Here is a 27,815-nt window from a genome sequence, read left to right as displayed (position 1 = left end):
ACTCCCCTGAGTTAGTGATGTGATAACTTATAGTCTAGAAAATCATTATGAAATTGACTGGCCAGTTGGTTGTGAAAACCAATGCCAATAAAACACAAAACACACACACATTTCATGTACTGCTTTCTTTCTTAGTTTAGGTTCTGTTCAATCCATGGTTGCATTTCATCCTATTTTGTTTAATTTCTTTTTCCTTGTTTTAAGCATAGTATGTAGATATAGGGTGGAATGCACCTATCTTATGGAATAAAATTATTTCTGTCCTTGTTTTAAAAAAAATTTAGAAACGCATTTTTAAATATAAATATACGCTTTTTAAAAACAAATTTGAATATACAGGGTGATTCACGCAAGCCTAGCATGGTCCATAAGCTTTATTTTTAATGGAACACAATATATATTTTTAAGAGCTACTTAACAACCTCATTTCAACGAACCATATCATGTATGGTGTATTATGAATAATACAGGGTGAAATTTTGAAATTTGTGTGTGCAAACCACTTATGGAATAAAATTGTTTGTGCCCCTTTAGAAAATTATAAAAACACTAGGATATATCAACTGTTAAATTCAAATATGCAATGTTTAAACATAAATTTAAATATACAGGGTGATTCACACAAGTCTAGCATAGTCCATGAACTTTAATTTTAATGAAACACCCTGTATATTTTTATGTTTTTAGAATTTGCTAAACAACCTCACATCAAAAAAGTATATTATGTACCTAGAGCCTATTATGAATAATACAAGGTGAAATTTTAAAAGTATGTACTGTACATATTTATAATTTTCGTGTATTATGTATAAGATATTAAATACCTACATAAAATTTTGAAATTAATAATTTATGATACTTTAAATAATGGTATTATTTTTATTAGCCCAGTAAAGACATACATTTTCTAAACTAAGTATAAATCTATTGGGTTTTGTACTTTAAGGTCTTGACGAAATTTATAAATAATTTCAAAATTTCACCTTGTATTGTTCATAATGGATTCTACATAATACACTTTTTTGAGATGAGGTTGTGAAGTAGCTTTTAAGAACATAAAAATATACAGGGTGATCCATTAAAACTAGAGATCGTGGACTATGCTGTACTTGCGTGAATCACCCTGTATATTTAAATTTATGCTTGTAAAGCGCCCATTTGAATTTAAAAGTTGACGTGTCCCAGTGTTTTTTATAATTTTCTAAAATAAGGACATAAACAATTTTATTCCATAAATGGTTTCCATACTTTATAATTTCAAAATTTCACCCTGTATTATTCATAATACACCATACATGATATAGTTCGTTGAAATCAGGTTATTAAGCAGCTTTTAAAAATATACAGGGTGTCCAGAAACTCTACCGACAAACGAAGACAGGAGATTCCTCAGATAATTTTAAGACAATTTAACCCAATTCATCTAGTCCGAAAATGCTTCCTAAGGGAGCTAGAGCTGTTTGAAGATGGCGTCATGTAATTAGTTTTTCTTAAATACCTCCAGAACGCTTCTATTTAGAAAAACGAAAATTGGTATGCATATTTACTTTCCAGAAATTAATCGATTCCATCCATTGCGACTTTCTAGTACCGGTCATAGGCGTCCGTTTTGGGTAGGGCAACGGTTATTTTATCGCCTAACTTTTTTGTCTTTAATTTTTAAGCATTTTTGACTCTGAATTATTAAATTGTGAGGTATTCTAGTACTAAAAGGTACTCTTACTATAAGTCGATAGGATACACCGTTTTCTAGAATAATCAATTTGAAAATTTTTCGTTCTTTGAATTTAAAAAAAAAAAGATTAAAAAAACTATTTAGAAAGATGAAAACTGGTATATTTATTTATATTCCAGATATTAATCGATTTCATTAATGGCGAATTTCTAGTACCGATCATAGGCGTCCGTTTTGGGTAGGTTAACAGTTATTTTATAGCATAGCTTTATCGTCTTTAATTTTTAAGTATTTTTGACACTAGATTATTCAATTATGAGATATTCGAGTACTAAAAGTTACTCTTGCTTTAAGTTGGTAAAATACATCGTTTTTTTTTTAATTTTTTTCATTTTTTTTTTCAAATTCCCAAAACTAAAAAATTTAAATCGATTTTTCTAGAAAACGGTGTGTCCTACCGACTTAAAGTAAGAGTACCTTTTAGTACTAGAATACCTTACAATTTAATAATCCAGTATCAAAAATGCTTATTAGTTAAAGACAAAAAAGTTATGCGATAAAATAACCGTTGCCCTACCCAAAATGGACGCCTATGACCGGTACTAGAAATTCGCAATGGATGGAATCGATTAATTTCTGGGAAGTAAAATGTATAGAAATTTTCGTTTTTCTAAATAGAAGCGTTCTGGAGGTATTTAAGAAAAACTAATTACATGGCGCCATCTTCAAAGAGCTCTAGCTCCCTCAGGAAGCATTTTCGGACTAGGTGAATTGGGTTAAATTGTCTTAAAATTATCTGGGGATCCTGTCTTCGTTTGTCGGTAGAGTTTCTGGACACCCTGTATAGGGTGTTCCATTAAAACTAAAGCTTATGGACTCTGCTAGACTTGCATGAATCACCCTGTACATTTAAATTTATGTTTAAAAAGTGCCCATTTTTATTTAAAAGTCGAAGGCTCTCGGCGTTTTCTATAATTTTTTGAAACAAGGACAAAATTAATTTTATTCCATAAGTGCATTCCACACTGTATGTATAGTAATTGACTATTACAGTATAGGCCTGGATCCCGCGTACCAAAAAAAAGTTGATTAATAGCAAGCTGAAAATTTGTTAATATATAGCTTAATGGTGTCTAGTCGGACAAACTTGTACGGGAACACTGGAACATGGCAGGTTTTAATTGCGGAACAGGTTAAAAATTTGGAACGTTCAGACTACGAAAACTTCCCATGTATTTTGTCGGACAGAACTTCCAATTGATTTGTTACCCTTTCATTAAACTCTCATGCAAAAATCATACTGCTATTTATCACCAACATTATTCCTGTCATTTGACATGTTCCACGTGTCGGACTTATTAAAATTCCCGTCTGATTTTTGCTTGAGAGTTTAATGAAAGGGTAACAAATCAATTGGAAGTTCTGTCCGACAAAATACATGGGACGTTTTCGTAGTATGACGTTCCAAATTTTTAACCTGTTCCACAATTAAAACTTCCAGTGTTCCCATACATCAAAGTGTGTCCGACTGACACCGTTAAGCTATTAACAAATTTTTAGCTTGCTATTAATCAACTTTTTTTTGGTACGCGGGATTCAGGTCTAGTACTATTTCAGTTTGTTTCGATGTACGTTTCCAATTCTGCTCTTATTTTAAGCTTAGTTTTATAGTAATTGATTACCATATTTTCATTTCAGTATGTGATAATGTCCGTTTAACCATATCGATCTCTGTGCATTGGTGTAACTAATTAAGTCGTTTGTAAAAACGACCTAATTAGTAAGTTTGTAAGTATGTACTGCAAAAGATACGTCCTCAAATTATGAGGGAAGGAGTCTGTTATATTGTGCATTTTATATAAATATACAATAATTATGAAATAATATGTAGGTATACCTACAAAACTTGTATAAATAGAACTATTTAGAAATCTATTTATTTATATTACGAATATAGGCCTCTGGCCATTTATCCCCGTTTTTCTATTTCACACTGAACCTGCAGTTTTTTAAATGCCAGCGTCACATCTCATTTGCTGTCAACAACTTGATATTTTTGCAGTATATCGTCTCCAGTGTTCAAGCTCTTCGATCCATAATCCATCTTCATATCTTTCGGTATTCCCAGTACATCTCCATTTTGTTCGACAGTGTCTACAGTTTTTGTTTTTTCTCCATTTATTTTTCTTTCTATCCCAGATATCTCCGTCGTTTGTCCTTATGATTATTCTTATTATTTTTTATTTTTGTTGTTATTCTTGGTAATACATGTCCATGTCAGGTAACCAGGCGAGGCTGGTCCTAAGGGTGGGGGGGGGGGGGGGTTATAACTATTTGATAGTCTCTGTGGGGTATGGAATAGTAATGGTGTTACGCGTATAGAGCTCAAAGTACATCCAAGGTGATCCCCAAAACCCCCCTGGTTACGCAAGTCCCTTTACCGAACTTCTTCCTCTTTATAAGCAATTCTGCTTGTTCATTGGCGGATTGATAGCTCTATGGAAGGTTGTCACTCTATCTTTTGCGCGGTCGGCCGATACTTCTTCTACCAATTGGTGATTTATCTCGTGCTATTTTGACCACACGTGTCTCCCCCATTCTGGTTATGTGGTTATCCCATTCTTTTTTTTTCTATTTAGTGTCCATTCGTTTATATACTGTACGTTACATTGTCTTCTAATGTTTTCACTCCTCTTTCGATCTCTCAGTCAGCGTATTTCCTGTAATTCTTCTCAGTACTCTCATCTCTGACGATTCTAGCACATATTCTTTGTGTTGCTCTTGTGGCTGTATCGGGTCTTGCTTCTAATGCATATATGTCATTATTGGTCTTACACTGACTTTATAAATTCTTACTTCTTCTCAGTGTTGATATTTCGGTTTCGCCATATAGTGTTATTAAGGCAGTCTATTTGCTTTTTGTACTTGATTTCTCACTTCTTTGTCCAGGTCTCCGTAATTTGACAATGTAATTCCAAGGTATTTTACTTCCATTGCTTGTTCAATACTGATACCAACGAAATATACTCCCTAGACCTAGAAGAGTTTGAATGGAACAGATAATCACATTTATTTGTCCCTTGAAAATACCGTAGTCGTTGTCAGGCCACATGCACCTACTCAGTAGGTGCACAGAATCCTATGCTAAAACGTTACAGGACAGTACCTTTCTATTAACGTCTATATTCTTTGCTGATACCATCAATTTCTACTTTACATCTGATTGGTTCTTTGCTGATTATTATTGTTTTAGTTTTCTGAGATGAAATTGTCATATTGAATTCTTTTGTCTTATGTTAAATATGTGGACTAATTTTTACATACTAGGTATCTTCATCTTGGGCTATTAGTCCAGGGTGCATCTGTTTTGAGATGGACGTTGCGAGGTGACTTAAATTTTTTTTGCAGAAATTGCTTGAAAATAACTCAAATAATAATATTTGAGTTATCCTCCCACTCAAAATGGTCCGGAACATTGTTTAAATAATCAAAATGTCAAAATATGAAGGCAAAATTCGATTTTTTATTGGTTTTTTGATTATAACTTTAAAACTATTCATTTCTGAGAAAAGTTGTACTGATATAAAAGTTGCGTTCTTAAATTTCGTACAATACAGAATTGGTTAAAGATTTAAAAATAGTCACCCTTGCTGCAAAATAGAAATAATTGCGAAAGAAACCATACAGAAACAAGTATTTGCATTTTACGTTTTTCAACCATTTACGCTACACTTAGGACCTTCATATTTTACCCAGAAAAACTTTATGATATATTAAAACAACACTGTAAATTTCATTAAGATCGGTTTAATAGATTTTGCAAAATAAATTTTGCAATCCACCTTTCGCAAAAAAATTCATTTTTTTGAAATGTTGCAGGACTGAAAATAAAGCAGATAGCAAGTTGAATTTGTTTTGCTTATAGAAGTGTACTGTAACTTTCATTTGCAATTTGCAAAATTAAAATTGATTAATTACCACGGCGTCAGGAAGTTTTTTAAATAAACATTAATTTTTGGTGCTACGCGCAGGACAGCGGTGTTCGATTCACACAAGTTGATTTCCACCAAAATTTCTTCATCTTTATCTAATATATTATTTTCTTACTCTATATTTTGTTGTATTTTAATATTTTAATTTCACAAAAATCAATCTAATTTTATTATTGTTTGTGAAATATTGTTTAAATAATTGCATAATATGTTTAAAAGTTAAAATATATGAACAAAGAAAGTTTTTGCTAAAAAAGTGTTATTTCAAAAGAGAGAGTATGTGTTTTTATTTTGCAATAAACAAATTTATTTATTTATATCGAAATGTAATAAAAATTAAAATGTATCAATCATTATCAAAGGTCATTGGAATGCCCAATCAGAGCGAACTATCCGCTGTCCTGCGCGTAGCACCAATAATTAATGTTTATTTAAAAAAATTCCTGACTCCGTGGTAGTTAATCGATTTTAATTTTGCAAATTGCAAATGAAAGGTACAGTACACTTCTATACGCAAAAAAATGTCAACTTGCTGTCTGCTTTATTTTCAGTCCTGTAACATTTTGAAAAAATGATTTTTTTTTGCAAAAGCTGGATTGCAATAGTTATTTTCCTAACAAGTGCAGAAAGTCATTCTTTTCCGCACGCGACTTCAGTTTGCCGAACGACGCGAAGCGGGAGTTCGGCAAGCAGTCGAGTGCGGAAAAGAGACTTTCTGCAAGAGTTAGGAACAATATTTTTTCTAAGAGTCTTTAAAAAATTACCAAATCTTAATCAATTAATTTAATTATTATGAAAATACATACACAAATTAATTCTTTGACAAGGTTGTCAAAACCAAACTTTCAATATAATTAGTTAGCATGACGACGATCTTGGTTTCCATGACGATGATTCAAAACGACTGTTATTGTCTACCGATTTGACTTTCGAATATTATGTCAAAATAATTTCATTTCATCGAATTGTCGCTTTAATTTCATTAAAACAGGAACACAATAAGATATATTTGAAATAAATTAGTAAATAATATCTAAATATTAGTTTATTGCATGTATTATAATTACTTTAAGACCATATTAACATATCTAAATTAACACGCGTGCGGAAAAGTAAAAACCGCGTGCGGAAAAGTAACACGCGTGCGGAAAAGTGAAACTTTCTAAACTAAAATGCGTGCGCGAAAGTAGACATTTTTGCACGCTCGTAGAAAAAAATTATTTTGCAAAATCTATTGAACCGATCTTAATAAAATTTACAGTACTATTTTACTGTATCATAAAGTTTTTCTGGGTAAAATATGAAGGTCCTAAGTGTAGCATAAAAGGTTGAAAAACGTAAAATGCGAATACTTGTTTTTGTATGGTTTTTTCGCAATTATTGCTATTTTGCAACAAGGGTGACTATTTTTTAAATTCTTAACCAATTCTATATTGTAGGAAATTTAATTAGGCAACTTTTATGTCAGTACAACTTTTCTCGGAAATGAATATGTACTTTTAAAGTTATAAGAAAAAAATCGAATGTTTCCTTCATTTTTTGACATCTTGATTATTTAAACAATGTTCCGGACCTTTTTGAGAGGGAGGATAACTCAAATATTATTATTTGAGTTATTTTAAAGCAATTTATGCAAAAAAATTTGAGTCGCCTCTCAACGTCCAAATGTACTAATATTTTTTTCTACGAGCGTGCAAAAATGTCTACTTTCGCGCACGCATTTTAGTTTAGAAAGTTTCACTTTTCCGCACGCGTGTTACTTTTCCGCACGCGTTTTTTACTTTTCCGCACGCGTTTTTTACTTTTCCGCACGCGTGTTGATTTAGATATGTTAATATGGCCTTAAAGTAATTATAATATATGCAATAAACTAATATTTAGATATTATTTCCTAATTTATTTCAAATATATCTTATTGTGTTCCTGTTTTAATTTTAATTAGATGCGCCCTGGTCTATATCAATATTGCGTCGTCTGCGTAGCAGAGTATTTTTACTTATTTGTTTCCCGTTCTACTTCCTCTTCCTTTGTTGACATTTTTGATGATTTCATCCATTGACATGTTGATGATTAAATTAAACAGCATAGGACTCAATGCGTCTTCCTGTCTTATATTCCGCTGCCTATATATCTATAGGTTCTGCACGTTCTCCATCTATTCTGACTTCCACTTTGTTGTTTTGGTAGATGTTTTCAATAGATATTATACACTCCTGGCCAAAAAAATTGGGACACCTTAAAAATGGGTCATTTTGATGTCTCGAATCTCCTAAACCTGTTGTCCGATTTTAGTGATTGTTTTAGTATGTTATTGCTTTATTCTTTAAGAATCTCGATGTAGTAATATTGTTGCTGAACATGTAAATGTCATTATATACCGGGTGTAACAATAGTACTGTGTTTTTTCCTCAAAGTTACGAACACCCTGTGAAATATTCTAGCATTTAAAAAATATTAAAATTAAAACTCAATTGTAGCCTTAGGCTTTCTTAACATAATGTTTTTTGACTCATTCACTTATGTTGGATAATAAAAAAGTTAGTTACTTTAACAATTAGCCATGTTCTTCATCAATACAGAGTGTTTCTAAATAAGTACGACAAACTTTAAGGGTTAATTCTACATGAAAAATTAATGACAGTTTGCTTTATAAACATATGTCCGCAAATACTTCGTTTTCGAAATACGGGATGTTGAATTTTTTCTTACAAACTGACGATTTATTTATTGCTCTAAAACCGGATAAGGTATGCAAATGAAATTTGGTAGGTTTTAAGAGGTAGTTATTTTACATTTTTTGACATAAAACTAAAAATTTTATATTCACCATTGGCGTGCATACAGGGTATATGAACGGGTTATATCACCCGTATGCACGCCAATGGTGAATATAAAATACAAAATTGTACGTCAAAAAATGCGCAATAACTACCTCTTAAAACTCACCAAATTTCATTTGCATATCTCAACTGGTTTTAGAGCAATAAATATATCGTCAGTGTTTAAGAAAAAATTCAACATCCCGTATCTAGGAAACGAAGCATTTGCAGGCATATGTTCATAAATCAAACAGTCATTATTTTTTCATGCAGAATTACCCCTTAAAGTTTGTCACGCTTATTTAGAAACACTCTGTATTGATGAAAAACATCGCTAGTTGTCAAAGTACCTAACTTTTCCATTATCCAACATAAGTGAATGAGTCACAAAGCAGAATGTTAAGAAAGGCTAAGGCTAAAATTTAGTTTTAATTTCAATATTTTTTAAATGCTAGAATATTCCACAGGGTGTTCCGAACTTTGAGGAAAAAACACAGTATTACTGTTACACCTAGTATACAATGACATTTACCTCTACAGCAACACTGTTTTACTACATCGATATTCTTAGAGAATAAGGCTATAACATTAAAAAAATCACTAAAATCGGACAATAGGTTTCGGGGATTCGAGACATCAAAAATGGCCCATTTTTAAGGTGTCCCAATTTTTTGGCCAGGAGTGTATTATACACAGGGTGTAACGAAAATACAGGTCATAAATATAATCACATATTCTGGGACCAAAAATAGTTTCGATTGAACCTAACTTACCTTAGTACAAATGTGCAAATAAAAAAAGTTACAACCCTTTGAAGTTACAAAATGAAAATCGATTTTTTCCAATATATCGAAAACTAATAAAGATTTTTTATTGAAAATGTACATATGGCATTCTTATGACAGTAGCATCTTAAGAAAAAATTATAGTGAAATTTGGACACCCTATAAAATTTTTATGGGGGTTTAGTTCCTTTAAACCCCCCAAACTTTGGTGTACGTTCCAATTAAATTATTATTGTAGTACCATTACTTAAACACGATATTTTTAAAACTTTTTTGGCTCTTTGTACTTTTTCGAAAAGTCAATTTTTATCGAGATATTTTGAATATTTGTCAAATCCACCACATATTTGTATATGGTTAAGTACGATTATGGAGACTTGGTAATAATATGAAAACTTATGTATGATTTAAATTTTTAGGTATATTTTGAACCGTATTAAAAAAGAAGCCATATCTCGATAAAAGGTGCCTTCTCGAAAAAATACAAAGAGGCAAAAAAGTTTTAAAAACACTTTGTTTAACTAATGGTACCGCAGCAATATTTTAATTGGAACGTACACAAACATTTGGGGGGTTTAAAGGAACAAAATCCCCATAAAATTTTTATGTAAACATATTAAAAAATAAGCCTTAACTCGATAAAAACTGCCTTATTGAAAAAATATTAAGAGGCAAAAAAGTTTTAAGAATATTAAATTTAACTAATGGTACCACAATAATAATTAAATTGAGACGTACACAAAAGTTTGGGGGGGTTTAAGGGAACAAAACCCCATAAAATTTTTATGGGGTGCACAAATTTCACTATAATTTTTCTTTAAGATTCTCCTGCCATAAGAATGCCGCATATCCATTTTCAATAAAAAATATCTAATAGTTTTCGATATACATATGTATTCGAAAAAATAGATTTTCATTTTGTAACTTCAAAGGGCTATAACTTTTTTATGTGCTTATTTGTACTAAGGTAAGTTAGGTTCATTCGAACTATTTTTGGTCCCAGAATATGTGATTTAATTTATGACCTGTATTTTTGTTACACCCTGTATAATATCTAGTTTTTATGATATCTTTAGCGAACTTAATGTTTTCATTTTTGTGTTGTCATATTTATTTTTTAAAAAGTACGCGAACTGATTAAAAAAGCTTTTATTTAAATCAAAATTTGTAATAGGGCTTTTCATTCACAGTCATTTGTTTCGAGCTTCTGTCATGTGTCACATAATATTAATATATTATCTACGTTATTGGTATTGCCAATGATACAAACGTACAAACCAAAGACGTATGACGTAGATATATTAATATTATGTAACACATGACAGAAGCTCGAAACAAATGACAATCGATGAAAAGCCCTATAGTCAGGGATCTCATTTTTCTCATGATCATCTTTCAGTGCGTCACAGTTTTTCGATTTCTTTCTAACGCATTAAATTGTATGTGACAGAAAAAAACGCACGTCGGTGATTACATTTCGTCGGTGACATTTATAACATTTATTCTAGTTATTCTAGTTGTCGATAGATGGCGCCATAATAAAAAAAGTAATTTTTTTAATTAGATAATATTACAAAAATAATCTGTATAATTTATAAGACTATACAAATCAAAGAAAATACCATTTTCTAAATACAAGAAACACATTTCATTTGTTTTTATTCCTAATTGAAAATAAAATGTGACAACTGTCAGATTTAACTAAAATGTCATGTTAGAATAAATGTCATAAATGTGTATTATCACGGACTTACCCTTTTTCCTATCATTTGTTACGCACTGAAAAATGCTCATGAAAAGGGCAATAACAAGCTAATTTTTCGTGAGTAGCTTCATTTTGACGAGACGCCCAACTTTTTTCCTTACAACAATTTCCTTATGCGGTAGATAACAAAGATATTGTCCGTCCGCTATAACTTTTCCCATGCGTCACGATTAACTTTCAAACAAATTATATCAAAACATAAAAGTAAAACGTACGCCGATGTGTGTAGTATATACACTGCGCGTCATAGAAGACGGGCACCCTAAAAATGGGTAATTATTGAGGTCGCGTATCTCCTAAACTTGTTGAATATGTTATAGCCTTATTCTTTGTAAATATCCCTGTAATAATAGTTCTGCTAAATAGGTAAATTTTCATTGTATACCGGGTGTACGAATCAAACTGTGTTTTTTTCTCAAAGTTCGCAACACCCCGTGGAATATTCTAGCATTTATAAAATACTGAAATTAAAACCAACTATAGCCTCATAGTCGGAGAGATAGAAGCGGATTTTGTGCGTGATAAGTAATATGGAAAAACTATACGGGGATATGTTGAATTAGTTGTGTACATGACTTTCACCAACGGCCGGAAACCAGAGTGGGGGCCGAGGGTAGTTGTAAGGGGTCAAAGTCGCCGTTTTTATTTTTTTTGTGACGCTCATGATCGAGATAGTGTACCAAAATTTGGGAATAAGTAGGTCATGACGTAACTAAGTAAAATCTCTAGGGGCGGAACGCTGCGTGGCCGACCAAGGGGTGGGGGTAGGGGCGAACATAAAAAATATAAAGGTTTTTTGCGACGTTCGTGATTGAGATAGTGGACCAACATTTGGGAATAAGTAGACCATGACATTACTAAGTAAAATCACCAGAGCCGGAAACCAAAGTGGGAGACGAGGGTAGTTATAAGGGGGTCAAAGTCGCCGTTTTTATTACTTTTTTTTGTGACGCTTATGATCGAGATAGTGCACCAAAATTTGGGAATAAGTAGGTCATGACGTAACTAAGTAAAATCTCCAGGGGTGGCACGCTGCGTGGCCGACAAAGGGGTGGGGCAGGGGTATATACAAAGAATATAAGGGGTTTTTTGCGACGTTCGTGATTGAGAGTGCACTAAAATTTGGGAATAAGTAGACCATGACAACTAAGTAAAATCCTGAGAGCCGGAAACCCGAGGTAGGGGACGAGGGTAGTTATAAGGGGTCAAAGTTGCCGTTTTTATTATTTTTTTTGTGACGCTCATGATCGAGATAGTGCACCAAAATTTGGGAATAAGCAGGTCATGAAGTAACTAAGTATAATCTCCAGGGGTGGAACGCTGCGTGCCCGATAAAGGGGTGGGGGTATGTGTGAATATTAAAAATATAAGGAGTTTTTTGCGACGTTCTACATTGAGATAGTGCACCAAAATTTGGGAATAAGTAGACCATGACTTAGCTAAGTAAAATCCCCAGAGCCGGAAACCAGCGTTGGAGATGAGGGTAGTTTTAAGGGATAAAAGTCGCAGTGTGTATTATTTTTTTTTTGTTACCTGGCACAAAATTTGTCCCCCACGCAGCGTTCCGATCATGAAGATTTTACTTAATAATGTCATGATCTACTTATTCCCAACATTATTTTTTTTTTGGTGCACTATCTCCATCACGAACTGCAAAAAAACAACCATATATTTTTATACTCACCCCCGCCTACCACCCCTTTGTACACCAAGCAGCTTTCCGCCCCTGGAGATTTTACTTAGTTACGTCATGACCTACTTACTCCCAAATTTTGGTGCACTATCTCCATCATGAGCGCCACAAAAAAAATAATAAAAACCGCGTATTTTACCCCTTATAACTACCCTCATCCGAAACTCTGGTTTCCACCTCTGGGGATATTACTTAGTTATGTCATGGTCTACTTATTCCCAAATTTTGGGGCACTATCTCAATCACGAACGTCACAAAAAACCCCTTACATTTTTTTATATTCACCCCTGCCCCACCCCTTTGTAGGCCACGCATTGTTCCACTCCTGGAGATTGTACTTAGTTACGTCATGACTTACTTATTCCCAAATTTTGGTGCACTATCTCGATCATGAGCGTCACAAAAAAATAATAAAAAACGGGACTTTAACCCCTTATAACTACCTTATTCCCCCACTCTGGTTTCCGGCTCTGGGGATTATACTTACTTATTTCATGGTCTACTTGTACCCAAATTTTGGTGCACTATCTCAATCACGAACGTCGCGAAAAGTCCCTTATATTTGTTATATTCACCCCTACCCCCACCCCTTTGTCGGCCACGCAGCGTTGCGCCCCTAGAGATTTTACTTAGGTACGTCATGACCTACATACTTATTCCCAAATTTTGGTGCACTATCTCGATCATGAGCGTCATAAAAAAAAAATAATAAAAACGCCGACTTTGACCCCTTATAACTACTCTCGGCCCTAACTCTGGTTTCCGGCCGTTGGTGAAAGTCATGTACACAATTATTTCCACATATCCACGTATAGTTTTTCCATATTACTTATCACGCACAAAATCCGCTCCCAGCTCTTAGACTATTAGGTTATCTTAACATTCTGTTCTTTTATTCATTCGCTTATGTTGGATAATACAAAAGTTAGGTACTTTAACAACTAGCCATGTTCTTTTTCAGTACAGGGTGTCTCTAAACAAGTGCGACAAACTTTAAGGTGTAATTCTGCATTAAAAAAGTAATGACAATTTGCTTTATAATCGTATGTCCGCTAATGCTTCGTTTCCGAGATACGGGATGTTGAATTTTTTCTTACAAACTGACGATTTTTAGTTATTGCACATTTTTTGACATACAATTAGGAATTTTATATTTACCATTGGCGTGCATACGGGTAATATGATCGGTCATATTACCCGTATTCACGCCGATGGTGAATATAAAATTCTTAATTGTAAGTAAAAAAATTCGCAATAACTATCTCTTAAAACCTACCAAATTTCATATGCATCTCAACCGGTTTTAGAGCAATAAAATAAATCGTCAGTTTGTAAAAAAAAAATCAACATCCCGTATCTCGTAAACGAAGCATTTGTGGACATAAAGCAAACGGTCATTATTTTTTCATGCAGAATTGCCCCTTAACCCGCGAGTAGTCGCGCCGTTAGATAGAATCTCACATTTTATCCTTTTTCGCGATAACTTAATGGACAATTTTGCAATTTTGAAAAAATTTCGTAAGTGCCTCGAGGAAGGGTGTAGTCCTCCTCCTCTATCTGTTCTCCTTCGTAAGGATGTAGTGATGTCATGTAAGTCGTTTGACTATTTCTTTCCAATCCTCTCTCTCCTGTGCGTGTTGTTTTGCTTCGGAGAACGAGTAACCAGTCATGTCCCTTATTTTGTCCGACCATCGTAATGGAGATCTTCCTCTGGATCTTCTGCCCTCTACGTTGCCTTCAACTATCATTCGTTCCATGCCTTCCTTTCTTCTAGTTATATGTCCAAAATATCTCAGTATATTTTGGTTGATAGTTGTGCTAAGTCTAGTTTTTATGTTAAGTTCGGCTAATATTGAATTATTTGTGCGATGTGCGGTCCATGGTATGCGCAACATTCTCCGGTAGACCCACATTTCCCATAGACCCAAGAGTGTAGTAATGCGTATGAATTTTCTTTTTCTTTTTTTCTTCTTCTTTTTTGTGGAATTTTTGGCTTTGGTGAGAGTCAATTAGCTTTAATAATTGTTAGACATAATTTTTCTAACATAACAAGTAAATAAAAATACTATAAAATAAAAATTTGTTGTAAATTCGTATTTAAATTCGTATTTTGAGATAGAATCTAACACGCGACTATTCACGTTACAGAAGTGAGCGCGACTACTCCCGGGTTAAAGTTTGTCGCACTTATTTACAAACAACCTATACTGGTGAAGAACATGACTAGTTGTTAAACTACATAACTTTTGTATTGTCCAACATAAGCGAATGAATAAAAAAACACAATGTTAAGAAAACCTGAGGCTAAAGTTGGGTTTTAATTTTAGTATTTTATAAATGCTAGAATATTCCACAGGGTCTTGCGAACTTTGAGAAAAAAACACAGTTTGATTCGTACACCCGGTATACAATGAAAATTTACCTGTTTAGCAAAACTATTATTACAGGGATATTGACAAAAAATAAGGCTATAAAATATTAAAAAATCACATAAATCGGACAACAGATTTAGGAGATACGCGACATCAAAAATGACCCATTTTTTAGGGTGCCCGTTTTCTATGACGCGCAGTGTAGTATACAGTATACAAAATGTATAATATGTCGTAGGCGATCGGTGTAACTCGTCATTCCGTGAAAAGACTAGTCATTACACTTATTGCCGGCAAACGCCATTTCAGGGACTGCCGTCTAGGTTTAGGCAAACGGTGACACCTCCCGAATGATTGAACGTTGTTACAGCGTCTGACGGTTGTATGTTTAGTCAATTCAGTCGTCGAATTAAGATTTTATCACAAATCTCATTGCAAGTGTTTATTATTATGTAAATATGAATATCCACAAGAGTGTACCTATTTTATGAAAGCTATATGAATTTTATAAGGTAATGTATACGAATGAATGGCGGTGAATTTTTTATATTTAAGGTTAAGTTTAAGTCGTTCTTACCTCATTCATTTTATCATAATTCCACGGCTTTTTGGCGTCTTTGTTCACTTGATAATATTGGTTTACTTTTTCATAAAATACACCCTTGTAATAATCACTTGCAACTAGGTATGTAATATAATCTTAATTCGACGACTGAATTGACTAAACATACAACCGTCAAACTCTGTAACGTTCAATCATTCGGGCGGTTTCACCGTTTGCCTAAACAGTAGACAGCAGTCCTTGAAATGGCGCATAATTTCAGTCAACCAAAGTAATAATGATTGTAATACAGCGTTTGCCGGCAATACGTGTAATGACTAGGCTTTTCACGGAATGACGTGTTTCGCCGATTGCCTACGACATATATCTTGGGTATACTGCAAAAACTGACCAAGTCAATTTTTATCGATTTTTAGTTTATGTGACCAAGTCACTCCAAACAACTAACCGAATATTTTTTTTTGCTTTTATTCCATTCATTTTTCTGTCTATCCCATGATATCAGCGTTAGGCCTGCTTAACAGTAGGTACATACAGGGTGAGTGGGGAGGAACGCGCCAAACTTAAAGGCTGTATAATATACGTAAAAATAATCAAAAATAACTTATATGTTGCTATTCGATTTTCATTTGTTTCCGAGATATGGGGTGTTAAAATTTTTCTTACAAACTGACCATTAATCTATTGCTCTAAAACCAGTTGAAGTGTGCAAATGAAATTTGGTGGGTTTTAAGACATAGTTATTGCGCATATTTTGACACACAATTAAGAATTTTATATTCACCATTCGCGCGTACGGATAAGGTTCTGAAATTGTTTAAAGAAAAAAAAATAGTACGCCACAAATATTTCAAATTAAAAATTATTTTTGAATTCCCTGTTCAATTTCTGACAAACCATCTATTTTCATGTTTGTTCATACGACGCTTCGTTTTCATGCAAAAAATAAAATATCTTAAAGGGGTGATACACACGCGAGTAAGTACGCGAACTTATGGCTCGACGACCTTTTTCGCGCGTGTATCACAGCAAGTACGCGTTAAGTCCGCCGTCGATCCAACAAGTTTGAAATCTTACTCGTAACCCGTACGTGTATCACTGCCACGAGCCTCGAGCCATCATGTTACTGCGTTTAAAGTTACACTTATATTTTCACTAATTAAGCAAATTACCTAGAAATAATTCAATCGTTTATTGTTGAAAGGACACAAGTTACATTTTATAAGTTTTGAGAAAACCGTAAAACACTATTTCAAGCTATACTAAATTATTTTTGATTATTTGTTTTTGAGTAAACCTAATTATTTATAAATTGGAAAAGACTGCAAGACTTGTACACACTTCTAAATATGTCAAAACGGCAAACAGGTGTATGTTCTCAAAAAACTTTTGATAGTGTGTAAAAAATTTTTTATTATCAGCTAAGTACTTTCAACACATGACGTGCCATCATCAGAGCTTCGTCCTGTTATAAAACCTTCATAGAAGAGCAATTGCTAAACGACACAATAAAAAACATGGATACTGGGAAAAAGCCACAGATATCGGGTATAACAACCCCTTAAAATGAATAAATCACATCTAAATTCTTTTTTAAATTAAAAAGACAACATGGCTGAGTCAAACCATTTTGAGCCCAAAATGGTTCATATTCCAATGTGCATCATTTTACGATTTGGCAGACAAATAAGAAGATGAAGATGCAGTTGTCAAAACTTTAAACGCATTTTTCTCAAAACTGCTTTTTCAAATGCGGTGGACATTGTAACTGAAAAACTACTCGGCCGATCTACCTGATATTTTGCACAGATTTTCTTTAGACATTTCATGAGGTAACAACGTCGAGATATTTTTCTTTTTTTGCTGATTTTTTGTTCAACAATAATAAATCTGTTGATTTTCACAAAATGTTTACCAAAAATTTCATTTTTTTGATTTCTGAGTGATACCAAAAATTCAAAAATCATTAAAAATAAAAAAAATCGACGTTGTGACCTCGTAAAACTCATAAGCTAATTAAATCTTTTTGAATTTTTTGTTTCGTATGATCTAGTGACACGTTCTGATGTCCACCGCAAAATCCATTTTTTGTGAGCTGCCTGTCAAAATTTGTCACCAATGGCTTACTTTTCAATATTTTGGATTGAATTTTTTTCTAAATATTCTTTGAATTGTACTTAATATGTTTATTTCATTTAAAAATAAAATAATTGCAGCATAGCTTCGAAAAAAATTCACAAAAGTGTGCTTGATATGTTGATTTCAAACCATACCCCCCCCCCCCTTAATACAAGATAGGCATACACAAACAAAATATCATAGATAAGATTTTAATATTTTCATCAGGAGGATAAAACAGCCTATAAATAATTAGTTTTACTCAAAAACAAATAATCAAAAATAATTTAGTATAGCTTAATAGCTTATAGTTAAAATAGTATTTTACGGTTTTTTCAAAATTTATAAAATGTAACTTGTCTCCTTTCAACAAGAAACGATTGCATTATTTCTAGGCAATTTGCTTAATTAGTGAAAATATAAGTGTAACTTTAAACGCAATAACATGATGGCTCGAGGCTTGCGGCTCGTGGCAGTGATACACGTACAGGTTACGAGTAAGATTTCAAACTTGTTGGATCGACGGCGCACTTAAAGTACGCGTACTTGCTGTGATACACGCGCGAAAAAGGTAGTCGAACCATAAGTTCGCGTACTTACTCGCGTGTGTATCACCCCTTTCGCTTACAAAGTATTCGAAATAAGTTTCTACACATTCATATTTCGGCGAAAACTTTGTAAGCATTAAGATATTTTATTTTTTGCGTGAAAACTAAGCGTCGCATGAAAAAAAGGGAAGATAGATTTTTGTCACAAATTGAACGAGGATTTCAAGAAAGATTTTTAATTTGAAATATTTCAGTTGCGTACTATTTTTATCTTTAAAAAATTTCAGACTATTACCCGTGCGCGCCGATAGTGAATATAAAATTCTTAGTTGTGTGTCAAAAAATGCGCAATAACTATGTCTTAAAACCCACCAAATTTCATTCGCACACCTCAACCGGTTTTAGAGCAATAAATCAATCGTCAGTTTGTAAGAAAAATTTTAACACCCCGTATCTCGAAAACAAATGAAAATCTAATAACAACATATGAGTTATTTTTGATTATTTTTACGTATATTATACAGTCTTAAAGTTTGGCGTTCCTCCTCACTCACCCTGTATAATTATATTCTGCATTTTACATATAAATAGAACTTATGAATCTATTTATTCATAATATTACGAATGAAGGCCTCTCCTCTCCCATTCATACCCGTCTTCCTATTCATCACTGGACCTGTAGCCCTCCCTATTAATAATTAGCTAAAGAATTCGTTAGCAGTATAATAAATACATCGTGGCATTACACTGTGCCTGCAGTTTGCTAAATGTCATCGCCCTATCTGATTAGCTGTCAACATCTTGATATTTTTTGCAGTATATGGTTTTCAGTCTTCATTTTCGTTTTAGAGTATGTTCGGGGGCCCTACCGTTTTTTTGCTCTTATTCCATTCATTTATCTGTCTATGCCATGATATCGTCAGGGTTTGTCCTTATTAGTCCATGTAGTGAGACCGCTCACGTCTGAAAAAATTTCTGATTCGGTTTCTTTATGGATTCCTATTCAAAAATGTCCCCTTTAAACAAATCCGAAGGGTGCCGGGCGGAATTTTTGGGCAGAAATTGTTTAAACAATTTTTTTAAACAAATACAAAATGTCACATTTTTTGGTCTGGAACATATATTTTTAGGTTTTTTGTATCATTCTAAACAAGAAAGGTAACTTGTAATTTTTCTCAAAAGTCGAGAGTTTTCGAGTTATAGGTGATTTAAAATCTGAAAAATGCGAAAATACGCATTTTCGAGGCTTAAGAACTCATATTTAAATTAGTATTTTTGAGGGTGCCAGATACTTAAATTAAAGATTAAACATTCAGCTTCAAGATTCTGAAGAGTGATCGTGTCTAACCTTAAGTTATACCATTGTTGTTTAATTGTTAAATATGCGTGGTTATCCGATTTTTTTGCCGGTGCGGCGCGCTCTATTTAAAAAATCTTATATTTTCCTCCCAAAAATATTTTTTCTAAATTCTTTGGGATATTCTAAATAAAATAAGTTTCTTAAAATTTTCTGAAAAGTTAATAGTTTTAAAGTTATCAGCGATTTAAAATCCGAAAAGTGCCAAAAAACGCATTTTCGCATTTTAAATCGCTTATAACTTTAAAACTATCAACTTTTGAGAAAAATGTCAAGAAACTTATTTTATTTACAATGTCCCAAAGAATCTAGAAAAAATATCTTTCGGAGAAAAATGGGAGATTTTTGAAATAGAGCGCGTCGCTCCGGTAAAAAAATCGTATGGACATGCATAATTTAACAATTACAAAACAACGGTTTAAATTAAGGTTAGACGCAATCACTCTTTAGAATCTTGAATCTGAATGTTTAAACTTCAATTTAAGTATCTCGCAACTTCAAAAATATTAATCTAAATATGAGTCTTTCAGCCTCGAAAATGCGTATTTTCGCATTTTCCAGATATTAAATCGCTTATAACTCGAATACTATCAATTTTTGATAAAATTTACTAGATACATTTCTTGTTTAGAATGACCCACAAAACTTAAAAAATATACGTTCCGGAGCAAAAAAACGTGATCTTTTGTATTTGTTTAAAAAAATTGTTTAAACAATTTCTGCCCAAAAATTCCGGCCGGCAAGGGGACATTTTTGAATAGGAATCCACAAAGAAACCGAATCAGAAATTTTTCCAGACGGGAGCGGTCTCACCACATAGACTATATTATGTGACTCTTTGTTTATTCTTATTAATAGCTTTTCGTCGACTCTCATTTGTTTCGAGCTTCTGTCATATGTTTTACATTATGTTGTTGAGATTATACAACATATGACAGAAGCTCGAAACAAACGAGAGTCGATGAAAAACCCTATTAATAATTATATGACATATTGTGACAAGTTCCGGAAACAAATGAGAAGCGTTGCCAAGCCCTATTCTGTTCTTTTTTTATTCATGTCCATGTCTGGGCCCTGTATGTTGGAAATCAATTATTATGAATTCTGAGTATCATTGTTTTTATTTGAAAGTCCCGTTTCTATTAGATGTGAGTCTTTCCAACATCTGAAAATATTATTAAACTTAAGACTTCCCGTTTTTTAATCGAATTCTACTTTATACGTCCACCCAAATTTCCATGGTGATCCAGCGCGTTAATTTTTTATTTTGAATTCCATCAATTTTTTCAAATTTGCTTAAATCGTTACAAAAAAGTGAAACATATTTTTCCACCTACCTCTACCGAAAGTATACTTTTCCGGACCTGATTGTAGGGAGCACTTTTCCTCCCTGGGGAGGAAAAGTAAAAGTGACGTCATGGTATTTCATTCATGAAATATAACTTATTGACGCCCTGTACAATATCTATTTTCTATTACGTAAGTATCTATACATTTTAACGTTTATTTAAAAACACTCTGTATTTTGCAGAATGGTAAAAAACAGTAAATTGTTATTCTGATTTAACAATGTTTACATAAATAATTTGACTTATATTTTTGACAGTTGACAATTATATTGCACCTACTTGTTAGTTTTAGTTCTAATAAATTTTGTTGGTTAGTTACATAAATAAATTAAGTAAAAATGAAAAGATGACTTGTTATTTGAGGAAGATGGAAAAACCATAATATGTATAACATGGGAGTAAAGAGTAAAGTGCCTTTTCCTCCCTTGAATGATTACTGCCCGACGCTACGCGTCGGGCAGTAAACTTCATTCTCGGGAGGAAAAGTAACACTTTCCTCCCTTGTTATACAAATAGCTATTTTTTGTTTGCGATATATCAGTTCAGAAGCATTGTAGGTATTTTAATACCTATTTCTTAACACTTTCTCCGGTATACTTCTATAACCTATCTCAACAAAATGTAAACAAATCCTATGGCCCATCCCTTAACAAAATTTTGTTGCGCACCGCTCCGTGGCGCTGCTATCTCTATCACAGACGCGAATACAAATCCATATATGGTAATGTTGTTCGCCATTGGTTCAACCGTGATCTCGAGCGGTTTTTAACAGAGAGGGAAAATGTAATCATATATATGGTTGAATTCTTGAAGGTTAGACTTCATTCCAGTCTTGTGATATTTAGTGCTTACTTGGTACAGCAGTTTCAGTGCTGTGCTTTAGAATAATTTATTTTTTAACATTTATATAGAAATCAAAGTAAGTGTTCGAATTTGTATAAAAATCATAATGTGAAACGATTTGGTTTTGAAAAAGTTCGTTAAAAAAATAGGTGTGGTCGTGACAACGTGGATTTCTTCTTGGATTTTAAGTGAGAAGTGGTTCTTATTTATCCGAAAAAGTAGATTTTGATCTTTAATAGTGCAAGTGATTTTTTGTTTCGTAAAATTAGGTGTATTTATTTCTTTGTACTTTATTAATAATTAATAAATACGGGCGGGGTCGTTACTCATTATCGCCGAGTTTTTAAAATTCCATTCCGCGGGTAATGCGGTATAGATCCGGTCAATAGCTTGCCAGTCGATAGCACCGGTTTTTATAACGGTTTTCTTAGATATTACTTATTTTTAATTGTCTAATAAATATTTCTTATAATAGATAATTTCGTTGCTGTCCGTAGAAATTCATTTATTTACTTGGTAGATACAACCAACATTTCATCCAGTACAAAATTTAATATTTTTGTTAACGTGGCGCAATGTCGTTAATCAATCAAGTCTATGATCACTAAGATTTTCACTTTTTTTTACTAAGAAACTTTTTCATACCTATTTATATCTTCCAAGATAAAAAATAAATATACCACCTAGTCAATTCATTTAAACTAATTAAAATTTTTATTAAACATGTTATTAACTACAAACTCAATAAAATGTAAATTAATTTTCTCAAATTTTTTAAATTACATAATTTTTGACATAAGTTACAGGGGTGGAAATAAAGAAAATTTAGTGTGATTTTTAATTGCAAATATTTTATTCAAAAGAAACTTTTTATTTATTCTAAGGGACTTTCGGCCCTCGGTAATAACGTAATCTTTCATTCTGCTTTTAAATTTTCCAAAAATACTTAGTTTTCTCAGGATTCGAAAAAAATGAATACTATTAAAACACATTGAAAATTTTGACAGGCGACATTTTGCACCGTTCCCCTTAACAAAACGAACCAAAATTTTTCACTCCTATTTATCTTTGTCTAACTAAAGCCACCTTTACACGGTCAATATTATTGATGCAATATTTTTTCAATGATACTGTCTCAATGTATTCCTTACGTGTTCAATATATTGATCAATATTGATATTGCTTCAATAATATTGACCGTGTAAAGGTGGTTTAAGATAACATCTTATACACTGCTCTTCCAAAATAAAATATAGAAAATACATTTCTACTAATGAAAATTAACATAAAATCTTGAAATCATTCATTTCAGTAAGATGTAAATTATTATTCTCCAATTTTTTAAATTACATACAGCCGGAAAAATGAAAGAACGGGGCTTTTCATTTGCAGTCATTTGTTTCGAGTTTCTGTCACATGTCGTATAATCCGTATATATTAATATACACAGATTATACAACATATGACAGAAGCTCGAAACAAATGACAATCAATGAAAAGCCCTATACGCTGTGAGCTCGTACGTAGAGGGGATATTTACAAATTCACGAGCGCCAGTAGTGGCAAGTCTGTAAACGTTTACCGGAAATTTGACATAAATGTCAAAGTGATTAATTTAAAATTAAAAGTAAAAACATTAATTATAAAAAATATTAGTTGGTCAAAGCTGTGGTATATATTTTTACCTTAAATATACTTACGTTTTAAATACTGAATTTAAGTTTTTTTAATGTTCCGTAATATCGTTGATTGAAATAAACGGTAATCTTAGCGCCATCTAATCGATAATTGTGAAAGTATCTGAAGTAAGAAATTCATATTTTATCAGTAGAACGTCAAAATGATTAGCAAACTCTTAAAAAAATCGAGTACAATTTAATTAATTTTTTGCGTTGTAAATATTAAGCAATTACAATTAAATAATAAATTTAAAAATTTCCAGTGAAAGTTGAATTAGTGATCTGCCAGGAGCGCCACCAGCGAAGCTCAGAGCCTATACGCTGTGAGCTCGTACTTAGAGGGGATATTTATAAATTCGTGAGCGCCAGTAGTGACAAGTCTGTAAACTTTTACCGGAAATTTGACATAAATGTCAAAGTGATTAATTTTAAATTAAAATTAAAAACATTGATTTTAAAAAATATTAGTTGATCAAAGTTGTGGTATATATTTTTACCTTAAATATACTTACGTTTTAAATACTGAATTTGCGTTTTTTAATGTTCTGTATTATGTAATTATAAATTAATCTTGGCGCCATCTACACGATAATTGTGAAAGTATCCGAAGTAAGAAATTAATATTTCATCAATAGAACGTCAAAATGATTAGCAAAATCTTAAAAAAATCTATTACAATTTAATTACTTTTTAGCGTTGTAAATATTAAGCGATAACAATTAAATAATAAATTTAAAAATTACCGGTGAAAGTTGAATTAGTAACCGCTAGGAGCGACACCAGCGAAGCTCAGAGCGTATACCCATGAACGATCACATCAATCACTTATTTTGTATTGGCTATCTGTTTCTATAACAAACATTTGTTATTTATAGAAAAAGACAGCAAATACAAAATAAGTGATTGATGTGATCGTTCATGGGTATTCTTTCATTTTTCCGACTGTAATTCTAGACAAATCACACCGAAATTTAAAAAAAAATAAACTTATCAATTAAAAATGACATCCCTCTTTTTAGTTGTAATACAGTGTGTTGCATTTAAGATGAAGACGGCCCTATATTTCGGCTATAAAAATAAATGCAGATTTAAAGAAATTTAAATTTTAAACGCGGCCTACTGCGAATCAACAAACAGGGTAAATTTTCGATATTTTGCTTCACATAAGAGATATCGGAAAAGCTATTTGAAAAAGTTGTTCTAAATATTATTCTACCCTACATAGCAAATTTCATGACAAAATTCGCACCTTTAGTTTCTTCATTATTTGTAATCAGGGCCCTAAATGGTCCGTCAGGACAGGTCCTGACTAAAAATAATGAAGAAACTAAAAGTGCGAATTTTGTTATGAAATTTGGTATATGGGGTTGAATAATATTTTGAACAACTTTTTCTGATAAGTATTTAAAATTTAAATTTTAGTTGAGTGTATTAAAAAATGTTTACTTACTGACAAACCTCAAATCTGTATTTATTTTGATAGCCGAAATATAGGGCATCTTCATCTTTCATGCGACACACTGTATAATCTCTTGACCATAGCTCTGAAGATGGCTTTGTAAGCTGCCAGCGCTCAGCTGGCAATTAAATATTTTTACACACTTCAAAAATACTTTGCTTTTCCCATTCATTCATATTTATTTTTATCACTTTCTCCCCGAGTTAAATTAGCCAGAAAATTTAGCCTATTGAGTAGGTGATGAAGCATATTTTCTTTGTGGCATTTTAAGTTAAAATATTATGTTATTCAACTGTATATTATGGAGATATTAACAGTTTTCCCTTTTGTTCCAGTACTAACCAATCAACATGTGTGAAGAAGAAGTTGCCGCTTTAGTCGTAGACAATGGATCCGGTATGTGCAAAGCTGGTTTTGCTGGGGATGATGCACCTCGTGCTGTATTCCCTTCAATTGTTGGACGCCCAAGACATCAGGGTGTGATGGTAGGAATGGGACAAAAAGATTCCTATGTAGGTGATGAAGCTCAAAGTAAAAGAGGTATCCTTACCTTAAAATACCCCATCGAGCACGGAATAGTCACAAACTGGGATGATATGGAGAAAATTTGGCATCATACATTCTACAATGAACTCAGAGTAGCCCCAGAAGAACACCCTGTTCTGTTGACAGAAGCTCCTCTCAACCCCAAGGCCAACAGGGAAAAGATGACACAAATAATGTTTGAAACTTTCAACACCCCAGCCATGTATGTTGCCATCCAGGCTGTACTCTCCTTGTATGCATCTGGTCGTACAACTGGTATTGTGTTGGATTCTGGTGATGGTGTATCCCACACTGTCCCAATCTATGAAGGTTATGCTCTTCCTCATGCAATCCTTCGTTTGGACTTAGCTGGTAGAGACTTGACTGATTACCTCATGAAAATTTTGACTGAACGTGGCTACTCTTTCACCACCACAGCAGAAAGAGAAATTGTTAGAGATATTAAAGAAAAACTCTGCTATGTAGCTTTGGACTTCGAACAAGAAATGGCAACAGCTGCTAGTTCCAGTTCCCTTGAAAAGAGTTATGAACTTCCTGATGGACAAGTCATCACCATTGGTAATGAAAGATTCCGTTGCCCAGAAGCTCTCTTCCAACCATCCTTCTTGGGTATGGAAGCTGCTGGTATTCATGAAACAACCTACAATTCCATCATGAAGTGTGATGTTGATATCCGTAAGGACCTATATGCCAACACTGTACTCTCTGGAGGTACCACCATGTACCCTGGTATTGCTGATAGAATGCAGAAAGAAATCACTGCCTTGGCTCCTAGCACAATGAAGATTAAGATCATCGCCCCACCAGAAAGAAAATACTCTGTATGGATCGGTGGTTCCATTTTGGCCTCTCTATCCACCTTCCAACAAATGTGGATTTCCAAACAAGAATATGATGAATCTGGTCCATCCATCGTCCACAGAAAATGCTTCTAATTTGTTTTTGTCCGCATTTATATTCTTTATTTCTATTTACATAAGCCCGCCCATTTTCCGGGCGCGAACTGCCGTGTTTATCGTATGGGATCGAGACCATAAAATATCCACACTAGGCCAAAGTATTACTATCTTAATTTTTGTAATTTATTACCTGTGCAAAGTAAGACTATTATATTATTAGGCTAATACTATGGGAAAATAAAAAAAATTGTAAAACTCATTACTATGTTCCTTAATTTATTTTACCTTTCTAATAAAATAAATAAAACAAACTGATTTCTTTTAACAATTTAAGAAATGATTTAAATAATGCCTGATAATTAATTCAACATGCATATTTTCTACATTTAAGATCCACAACTCTAGTCAATGATATCATATAGTGAAGGTTGAAAGTTATCTTCATTGTTTTCAATTATGAGGTCATCTTTCCATTGACAATTGCAAACTTAACAAGAAAATGCTTCAGGCTAACCAGTTTTAAAATTCCAAGAGAATGTCTCGCCTATTTTCGCTTTTGATTATTTTGTCAGTTAGCTCTGTTATGTGAAATCCTAATGTTGTAGTCATATTTTATGATTTATGACCACTCCGTGAATATGTATATTTTTCTTTTATATTTTCTTTTAATTCATCTAAACTATACTCTTTATATTAAAAGCCAGGTTTTCTTCTATAAGTTCTTGCATTTTTCTTGTGTAGATATTGTAGATTTAACTCTATTTTTTTGGTATATATTCCATTTCTCTGTCTACTCGTCATATATTTTGTTTTTTGATAACTTAGTATTTTTCTAAAGCTATTTTCTTGATGGCATGTTAATACAATGTAGTATACTATTTTTACTAGGAATAAGTCACAATTTTATTCTAAAATAAGATTATTTCGATTTTCCACCTAGGATGTTGTTCCCAAAATACAATTTCCGACGTGGAAATCGAAATTTCAAAATACACTAAAATTTTGGCATATTCTCTGTAAAATAATGTGTAGGAGAGAGGTTTGGTTTCGAACATAATAGTTTAAGATATAAGGTCGATCTGCACCGATCTGTTAAATGGTTAAAAATTATTGGATGTGCAATTTAGTTAGTATCTTAACAATTATAAAAAACAAGGGGAGCCTAATCTAATTTTGTTCTGACTAATTAATTAATAATTAAAAAAATGACTCGTATGTAATTAAAAAAAAATTTCGACCCTGGTTGATTATTTATTTTAGATTTTTTTTGGATCATTCTAAACAGTAAAGGTCTTTTGTAATTTTTCTCTAAGTTGATCGTTTTAGAGTTGAGCCCATCAGAATCAAAACCTGC

General features: G+C 32.8%; 1 protein-coding gene across 5 annotated transcripts in view; it reads left to right on the top strand.

The window, feature by feature from the left end:
• LOC114332426 (actin-5C) overlaps positions 1 to 26,720 on the top strand; it is a 60,754-nt gene extending 34,034 nt beyond the window's left edge. For 3 of the 5 annotated variants that reach the window (XM_050650369.1, XM_050650370.1, XM_028282225.2), the window contains one exon: positions 25,352 to 26,720. In XM_050650369.1, the coding sequence (XP_050506326.1) occupies positions 25,367 to 26,497 (1,131 nt within the window). In that variant the 5' untranslated portion in view covers positions 25,352 to 25,366 and the 3' untranslated portion in view covers positions 26,498 to 26,720. Of the gene's footprint in view, positions 1 to 21,756; positions 22,067 to 25,351 lie in introns of those variants that run through there. The other 2 variants (XM_028282224.2, XM_050650368.1) reach the window with 2 other exon arrangements.
• Positions 26,721 to 27,815: the final 1,095 nt, after the last annotated feature.

Source organism: Diabrotica virgifera, chromosome 5 (genome assembly GCF_917563875.1).
Source record: "Diabrotica virgifera virgifera chromosome 5, PGI_DIABVI_V3a".
NCBI classification, from domain to species: domain Eukaryota; kingdom Metazoa; phylum Arthropoda; class Insecta; order Coleoptera; family Chrysomelidae; genus Diabrotica; species Diabrotica virgifera.
Note: the sequence above shows the minus strand (reverse complement) of the source record. Positions and strands in the feature narration are given on the sequence as shown.